At 48.5% G+C, this 9,450-nt stretch overlaps 1 protein-coding gene and 2 non-coding genes across 4 annotated transcripts in view; 2 read left to right on the top strand and 1 right to left on the bottom strand.

The window, feature by feature from the left end:
• The first annotated feature begins 54 nt into the window (after window positions 1-54).
• trnal-cag (transfer RNA leucine (anticodon CAG)) lies at window positions 55-137 on the top strand. Its single transcript has one exon. It is a non-coding gene; the product is annotated as a tRNA-Leu (tRNA).
• Window positions 138-3,787: 3,650 nt separating this feature from the next.
• trnal-cag (transfer RNA leucine (anticodon CAG)) lies at window positions 3,788-3,870 on the bottom strand. Its single transcript has one exon. It is a non-coding gene; the product is annotated as a tRNA-Leu (tRNA).
• A 610-nt stretch (window positions 3,871-4,480) lies between these two features.
• The window catches only part of tmppe (transmembrane protein with metallophosphoesterase domain), a 32,642-nt gene continuing 27,672 nt past the window's right edge, over window positions 4,481-9,450 (top strand). Inside the window, exons 1-2 of one of the 2 annotated variants that reach the window (XM_069901434.1) lie at window positions 4,481-5,307; window positions 8,148-8,258. In XM_069901434.1, coding sequence (XP_069757535.1) covers window positions 4,629-5,307; window positions 8,148-8,258 — 790 coding nt within the window. In that variant the 5' untranslated portion in view covers window positions 4,481-4,628. The remainder of the gene's footprint in view (window positions 5,308-8,147; window positions 8,259-9,450) is intronic. The other variant, XM_069901433.1, reaches the window with a different exon arrangement.

Genomic DNA, 9,450 nt, shown 5'->3' with positions numbered 1-9,450 from the left:
CCCACTCGTGATCGTGAATGGAGAAATAAAGTGCGGCCGCAATTCGCACCCAGCGTCAGGATGGCCGAGCGGTCTAAGGCGCTGCGTTCAGGTCGCAGTCTCCCCTGGAGGCGTGGGTTCGAATCCCACTCCTGACAGTAGCTTTTCCCGCGGAGAGAGAGAGCCTTGGTACCATTTCGATGGGCTCGCATCATTCATTTTTATTGTAGGAGGGCAGCCATCACATCACAACAGCCCCGAACCCAGGCACGTTTGCCAATTTTTGCTTTGCTAAATGTGTAACACAGTTTAACTGTGGGGTGTGTTAGGCAGCAGCTCAAGTTCAACATTTGCAAATGTTCTGGATTTATTATCAAAGAACCCCGAGAATCTCTTTTCCTGCAGGCCAGGCAGATTGTCATGAGGGGCATGTGAAGTCTTTCACGAGGTTTATTGCCTTCCGAGGGATCCGTCATGGCAGGAAGAGAGCCCTCAATGATCTTTTCCGCTGACTTCACTGTTCTCTGCAGAGTCCTACAGTCTGAGCGGTTACAGCTTCCAAACCAGGCAACGGTGAAATTGCTCAGAATGCTCTCAATCGGATGCAAGGATGGACAACGAGATAGACAACAGACTCGCCAAGGCAAATAGTGCCTTTGGAAGACTACACAAAAGAGTCTGGAAAAACAACCAACTGAAAAACCTCACAAAGATTAGCGTATACAGAGCCGTTGTCATACCCACACTCCTGTTCAGCTCCGAATCATGGGTCCTCTACCGGCACCACCTACGGCTCCTAGAAAGCTTCCACCAGCGTTGTCTCCGCTCCATCCTCAACATCCATTGGAGCGCTTACACCCCTAACGTCGAAGTACTCGAGATGGCAGAGGTCGACAGCATCGAGTCCACGCTGCTGAAGATCCAGCTGCGCTGGATGGGTCACGTCTCCAGAATGGAGGACCATCGCCTTCCCAAGATCGTGTTATATGGCGAGCTCTCCACTGGCCACCGAGATGCACCAAAGAAGAGGTACAAGGACTGCCTAAAGAAATCTCTTGGTGCCTGCCCCATTGACCACCGCCAGTGGGCTGATATCGCCTCAAACCGTGCATCTTGGCGCCTCACAGTTCGGCGGGCAGCAACCTCCTTTGAAGAAGACCGCAGAGCCCACCTCACTGACAAAAGGCAAAGGAGGAAAAACCCAACACCCAACCCCAACCAACCAATTTTCCCCTGCAACCGCTGCAACCGTGTCTGCCTGTCCCACATCGGACTTGTCAGCCACAAACGAGCCTGCAGCTGACTTGGACATTTACCCCTCCATAAATCTTCGTCCGCGAAGCCAAGCCAAAGAAGAAAGAAGTGAGGATGGATATGAACTTTTCTTGGCTATGGAGTTGGTGTTCAGGGATTCTCTGCCAAGTGCACTCCAAGGAGCTTGATACTCCCCATTTTCTTGCACCCTGCAGTAGCCTTCTGCTTCCCCGGAGTCTGCAACCCCTCGTGGCTGCTGCTGATCATAGGGTCCGTTAACAGACCGTTTAAAGCCTGTGTAAACCTGAATGCAGTTGGACTGGGCAATTGGACCCCACAGGAGCGCTGTGTCTCCGCTCTCTGCGTGTCCGCAAGCAGCAGCGCGACTGTTACAGCAGCTGCAGCAGGATTATTTATTACTGATTTTTTTTCCCCTGTATTGAACATTTAGTTTATTTACATTTTTCTCTTTGCATATTTATCTTTTCCTTGAGTACAGTGTACACGACCAATAAGTATAAATTCTGACTGGCCCACAGGAGAAAAAATCTCAGGGTTGTATGTGATATCATGTATGTACTATAGCAATAAATTTGAAATTGAACTTGAGTAGATTCAAAACTAATTTAAAAAAGAAAATTGGAAAAGGGAAAACATTGTAGTGATACTCTGAATGAGTAATGAGATTGTCCTGGCCCTCTATTCCAACCTTTATCACAGAAGAGATTATCAGATGGATAATAGAAACATTTCAAGGATGTCCTCAAAGCTACCTTGAAAAATGCAACATTCTTGCTGACCAATTAACGGGAGTGTTCATGGACATTTTCAACCTCTCATTGCTGCAGTCAGAGGTTCCCACCTGCTTCAAAAGGGCATCAATCATCCCAAGAAGAGTAGAGGGACCTGCCTCAACGGAACCACTCACATTGTGATTAGATGCTTTGAGAGAATGGTCATGGCCAAAATTAACTTGTATCTAAGTAAAGATCTCGACCTACTGCAATCTGCCTACAGCCATGACCGCTACACAGAAGCAATATCACTGGCTCTCCACTCAGCCCTGGATCACCTAGATAACAGCTCAGCTTTCAACACCATCATCCTCTCAATACTGTTCAGCAAGCTCCAAAACCTGGGCCTCTGCAACCTCCCATTGAAATTGGAAGGCCACAGTCAGGGCAGATCTGTAATAACATCTTGCGTTCAACACAGGCGAACCTCAAGGATGCATGCTTAGCCCACTGTTCTATTCTACTCTCTCTACACCCATGACTGTAGGGCTAGGCACAATTCAAATTCCATTTACAAATTTGCTGATGACACCATGGTTGTCCGCAGAATCACAGATGGCAATGAGGAGGTGAAATAGATCAGCTAGTTGAGTGGTGTCACACCAACAACCTTGCACTCAACGTTTAGCAAAACTAAGGAACTGATTGTGGACTTCAGTAAGGGAAATCAGAACACAAACCAGTCCTCATTTATGCGTCAGCAGTGGAAAGTGTAAAGACTTTCAAATTCCTTGGTGTCAACAGCTCTTAAGACCTATCCTGTGGCTTTCATGTTCATGCAATCATGAAGAAGGCTCACCAACCACTATTCTTTGTTATGAGTTTGAGGAGGTTTGGTGTGTCACCATTTTTTACAGGTGTACCATGGAGAGCAATCTGAATGGTTGCATCACCAATGCACAGGAAGAGGCTATAGAACTCCACCAGCGCCATCATGGGCAAGAGTTTTCATGCCATCGAGGAACTCTACAAGAGACAGTCACAAGAAAGTAGCCTCTATCCTCAAAAACCCCCCACCACCCAGGCCATGCCCTCTTCACTCTGCTACCATCAGGAAGGAGGGACAAGAGCCTGAAGACGAACACACTTACAGCTTCTTCCCCTCTGCCATCAGGTTTCTGAATGTATGACAAACCACAGACACGACCTTTTCTCTTCTTTTTGCACTAATTTATTTATTTTTAAAAAGTCATTTACAGCATTTGTTTTGCATTTGTAATGTTACCATAAAACATGGAATTTCTTGACACGTTGATGACAATAAATTCTGAATGTAACTCCTGGGAATTTGTATGAACTGTGACAGGAGTGAAGAGGCATCCGGTATATTGTTGAGAATTTTGTGTCCACACTTTGGGTCTGCACAAATGGCACACTGTTCAAAAAGACTGTTGACAAGAGTAGACTTTTTTTGTTTTAACAAACAAACTGTGAGGAGTTAAAAACAAGGATGTGACTGCAAATTAGCAATAAAATAATAAACAACGTTTTACATGATCTAAATACAGCTTACATCAATAGTCGAGCTTACTAAGCAGCACAAGGTCAGCTTCTTCAGGGCTGCCATCAGATTCCAAAGGATCAATGACTTAATTTGACTTTTCGTTCACTAATTTTTTTTTTGTAAGGTAGCTAAAATGAATGTTTGCACTGTGATGCTGCCGCAAAATAATAATGTTTTCATGACAACCTGCATCCCAATTTTTGAATGCTAATCAACATGTCAAGGACTCACATTTAAAAAGATTCAAAACGAGCTGTGTCAGGAGTGGGATTCGAACCCACGCCTCCAGAGGAGACTGCGACCTGAACGCAGCGCCTTAGACCGCTCGGCCATCCTGACCGCGGTGGAAACATGGAGACAAAGCAGGGAAGCACCCTCCGAACCCGGAATTCCCGAACTCCGAACTCGGCTTCCTCGCGATAAAAGCGAATCTAATGGCTGATTCCTTACATTAAAACACTTCAGATTGTATTTTAACCACATTAATGGCATTTCCCGAGAATGTTTCCTGTTTTTTTTTAATTAATTTATACATACAGCAACCCGGCCCGGTCCCTGCTTCGAGTTTATTTTCGTTCGCATTGGCCTTGGGCCACGATGCGGTGGGGTGGGACAACGGTGGGAGAGCGGACTTTAGGGAGTCACGCCACGCCCCTCTTCTCCGGGCCGACCGGGGGCACCGCCACGCGTGCACGGCTCGCGGGTGAGGGGCCGCATCGTTCACGGGCGGCCTCGCGGGTGAGGGGCACCGTCCCAAGGCGCGCTCTCGCCAGTTCCCCGGAGCCTGAGGCGCGCTCTCGGCCCCTCTCCCCGGAGCCCGAGGCGCGCACTCGCCCCCTCTCCCCGAGCCCGAGGCGCGCTCTCTCACCGAACCCGAGGCGCGCTCTCGCCCCCTCTCCCCGAGGCGCGCTCTCGCCCCCACTCCCCGAGCCCGAGACGCGCTCTCGCCCCCTCTCCCCGAGCCCGAGGCGCGCTCCACCCCGCCCACCACCACCCGGTCCAGCCTCGTGTCTCCTCCAGCCCGCGGCCCCGGCGTGAGGAAGCGGCCGGCTGAGGTCCCTCCACCCCGGCAATAACTGCGTGGTGAGGGCCCGGACATGGGCAGGCTGCCGTGGCAGGCCGGCGTGTCGCTGGCCGCCGCCGCCGTGCTTGTGTCCATGGCGGCCGCCTGGAGCGTCCGCGGGCGCATCGAGCAGCTCACGCTGTTGAGGGTGCTCCGGGTGCAGGCCCTGCTGCTCCTCAACACCCTCATGGCCGCCGCGACGCACTACATCTGGAGCAAGGCCGCGGCTGGCCTGCACGGCCCCCGGCCCGGACCTCCCAGCCGGGGCCTGCGGGCCTGGAGAGCCACCTTGGCGGCCTTCCTCCTCCTGGCCCACTCCAGCTCCGCCTGCCTCCTCACGCTGGTGTCCGAGGAGCCGCACCCCCTCTCCCTGCTCTGCTACTCCTGCCTCGGGGCCTACGTCTTCCTCCTCTTCAGCCTGCTGGCGTGCGGGGCGCTGGACCGGGCCCGCGGCTGCGTCAGCCGGACGCCCTCGGCCCGTCCAGGCCTGGCCCTCGCCGTCGCCCTCTCCTTCACCCTGGTCTGCACCGTACTGGGGCTCCTCAACGGCCGCCTGCCCCCCGTCGTCAAACGGGTGGAGCTTCCTCTCCACAAGCTGCCTCAGTCATTCCATCAGCTGAAGATGGTGTTGCTGTCCGATATCCACCTGGGGCCCACAGTGGGAAGGAGCAAACTTCAAATGGTGGTCAACATGGTCAATGATCTGAACCCTGGTAAGGCACATATTATCTAGACTGGCAACAAGAGTGTGGTCAACATGGTCAATGACCTGGACCCGGGTAAGGCACATATTATCTAGACTGGCAACAAGAGTGTGGTCAACATGGTCAATGACCTGGACCCGGGTAAGGCACATATCTAGATTGGCAACAAGAGTGTGGTCAACATGGTCAATGACCTGGACCCGGGTAAGGCACATATTATCTAGACTGGCAACAAGAGTGTGGTCAACATGGTCAATGACCTGGACCCGGGTAAGGCACATATCTAGACTGGCAACAAGAGTGTGGTCAACATGGTCAATGATCTGAACCCTGGTAAGGCACATATTATCTAGACTGGCAACAAGAGTGTGGTCAACATGGTCAATGACCTGGACCCGGGTAAGGCACATATTATCTAGACTGGCAACAAGAGTGTGGTCAACATGGTCAATGACCTGGACCCGGGTAAGGCACATATCTAGACTGGCAACAAGAGTGTGGTCAACATGGTCAATGACCTGGACCCGGGTAAGGCACATATTATCTAGACTGGCAAGAAGAGTGTGGTCAACATGGTCAATGACCTGGACCCGGGTAAGGCACATATCTAGACTGGCAACAAGAGTGTGGTCAACATGGTCAATGATCTGAACCCTGGTAAGGCACATATTATCTAGACTGGCAACAAGAGTGTGGTCAACATGGTCAATGACCTGGACCCGGGTAAGGCACATATTATCTAGACTGGCAACAAGAGTGTGGTCAACATGGTCAATGACCTGGACCCGGGTAAGGCACATATCTAGATTGGCAACAAGAGTGTGGTCAACATGGTCAATGACCTGGACCCGGGTAAGGCACATATTATCTAGACTGGCAAGAAGAGTGTGGTCAACATGGTCAATGACCTGGACCCGGGTAAGGCACATATCTAGACTGGCAACAAGAGTGTGGTCAACATGGTCAATGATCTGAACCCTGGTAAGGCACATATTATCTAGACTGGCAACAAGAGTGTGGTCAACATGGTCAATGACCTGGACCCGGGTAAGGCACATATTATCTAGACTGGCAACAAGAGTGTGGTCAACATGGTCAATGACCTGGACCCGGGTAAGGCACATATCTAGACTGGCAACAAGAGTGTGGTCAACATGGTCAATGACCTGGACCCGGGTAAGGCACATATTATCTAGACTGGCAAGAAGAGTGTGGTCAACATGGTCAATGACCTGGACCCGGGTAAGGCACATATCTAGACTGGCAACAAGAGTGTGGTCAACATGGTCAATGATCTGAACCCTGGTAAGGCACATATTATCTAGACTGGCAACAAGAGTGTGGTCAACATGGTCAATGACCTGGACCCGGGTAAGGCACATATTATCTAGACTGGCAACAAGAGTGTGGTCAACATGGTCAATGACCTGGACCCGGGTAAGGCACATATCTAGACTGGCAACAAGAGTGTGGTCAACATGGTCAATGATCTGAACCCTGGTAAGGCACATATTATCTAGACTGGCAACAAGAGTGTGGTCAACATGGTCAATGACCTGGACCCGGGTAAGGCACATATTATCTAGACTGGCAACAAGAGTGTGGTCAACATGGTCAATGACCTGGACCCGGGTAAGGCACATATCTAGACTGGCAACAAGAGTGTGGTCAACATGGTCAATGATCTGAACCCTGGTAAGGCACATATTATCTAGACTGGCAACAAGAGTGTGGTCAACATGGTCAATGACCTGGACCCGGGTAAGGCACATATTATCTAGACTGGCAACAAGAGTGTGGTCAACATGGTCAATGACCTGGACCCGGGTAAGGCACATATCTAGACTGGCAACAAGAGTGTGGTCAACATGGTCAATGATCTGAACCCTGGTAAGGCACATATTATCTAGACTGGCAACAAGAGTGTGGTCAACATGGTCAATGATCTGAACCCTGGTAAGGCACATATTATCTAGACTGGCAACAAGAGTGTGGTCAACATGGTCAATGACCTGGACTCGGGTAAGGCACATATCTAGACTGGCAACAAGAGTGTGGTCAACATGGTCAATGACCTGGACCCGGGTAAGGCACACATTATCTAGACTGGCAACAAGACTGTGGTCAACATGGTCAATGACCTGGACCCGGGTAAGGCACATATCTAGACTGGCAACAAGACTGTGGTCAACATGGTCAATGATCTGAATCCGGGTAAGGCACATATTATCTAGACTGGCAACAAGACTGTGGTCAACATGGTCAATGATCTGAACCTGGGTAAGGCACATATCTAGACTGGCAACAAGACTGTGGTCAACATGGTCAATGATCTGAACCCGGGTAAGGCACATATTATCTAGACTGGCAACAAGAGTGTGGTCAACATGGTCAATGACCTGGACCCGGGTAAGGCACACATTATCTAGAGCTGGCAACAAGAGTGTGGTCAACAAAGTCAATGGCCTCTTGTAGCTGTCCCCTTGATGGATTGAAATCTGGTGCCTGTGATGTCGCAGGCTGAGTTAACTCGAGTTTTTTCTTGTCTTGAATGTACCAGACAGTGATGCAACCAGCTTGAATGCTCAACGGGAGTGTGCTCAAAGGATTATGTAAAATATATAAAATGACTTGAGGTGTAATGCATCCCATTCTGTCAGTGACGTTTTTCTGTTTTGTGTCCTATAGTTATGGCCATGTAGCTGTCGGAGGCTGATCTAATTTTCATTTACATCAACTGTCTTAATGTGTAACCATAAATAGATAATTAGCTCCAATTTATACTGTGTCTCACCCAATGTGCATATGAATTAAGGTATGTGTTATGGAAATAACTGCACATTTTTCAGATATCGTAGTGATTGTTGGTGACCTGACTGATTCCCAGGTGGTCAACCTCAGAACAGCCACAGAACCTCTAAGACAGCTGATGCCAAAATTGGGAACATATTTTGTTACAGGTAATAGTTACCTTTATTTGATATGTGAATACAAAGCACATAAGTGAAACAGACACAAATAAATGCCTGGAAATGTAGAAATTAAAAATGTGGGTTATTATCTTAAAATATTTAATATCCAAATTGGAAAGTTGCAAAATTGGTCAATCTAAGAAAGCAGAACAATCAACTTGCCAGCCATCTCCGATATCAGCTCACAATGTAGATGATACATCTTGAATTTTAGACCAAAAGTGTAAATGGCAATGTACTGTACTATCATGAACAATAGATTTCAAGTAGATGATAGTTACCTGTAGGAAGCAGTCACCTGGAAAAATATAAGGATATTAAAACTCTGTATAACTCTTTGTCTCCATGGTAGGTTTGTCATGGCTTTGCATTGCTGTGTCTGCTCCTTACTTGTGGTAAGTGACCCTGAAGTCATCTCATAAGCTTCAAAAAAATATTTTGGCCTCCTAGTTCACATGAACTGGCTTGAGTTGAGAAACACAAAAGATCCAGATGCTGGAATGTTGAGCAAGCAAAGAACTGCTAGAGGAACTCAGGAAGTCAGGCAACATTTATTGGTAGAAATGGCAGTTAACGTTTGGGTGTTAACCCTTTATCGTGAATCTCAAGTTATTTGTTGTCAATGTCCAAATAAGTTTATTTTCATGGGATGACCTCCAGCAACCATTCTGATCATAATGAGAAATGTTGTCATTCACTTAAAATCTTTGGTAACCACCCCAAAGTGAAATAAACAGTCAAAAAAGACAAATGCTCAGAGCATTTCATGCTGTTGATTATCGGACATGTCTACTTTAGTTTGTGGAAGTTCATGTGGTACAACAAACTAGTAGCCAATACATAAAAGTGTGGGAGAACCTCAGCAGAGCATGCAGGGTCAATAGGAAGCAAAGAGATATAACTAACGTTTTGGGCCTGAGCAGAAAGCAAGCAGGCACCTGAATAAAAAGGTGGGGGAAAGAGGTAATGTGCAGGGGGAGGAGCACAGGCCAACATGCAAAAGAAATCATAGTGGATAAGGGTGGAGGGAGGAAGAGAAAAAAGCTGGGAAGTGATAAGGGGAAGGAATAGCTCTCTGAATGGAGAGGAATGAGGATGGGGAGGTGGAGGAAAGGAAACAGGGATAGAGAAAGAGTGAGAGAGAGAGACAGACAGACAGACAGATGAGGGGCCAAACAGA

The sequence above is a fragment of the Narcine bancroftii genome, chromosome 10, assembly GCF_036971445.1.
Source record: "Narcine bancroftii isolate sNarBan1 chromosome 10, sNarBan1.hap1, whole genome shotgun sequence".
In the NCBI taxonomy this organism is placed as follows: domain Eukaryota; kingdom Metazoa; phylum Chordata; class Chondrichthyes; order Torpediniformes; family Narcinidae; genus Narcine; species Narcine bancroftii.
Note: the sequence above shows the minus strand (reverse complement) of the source record. Positions and strands in the feature narration are given on the sequence as shown.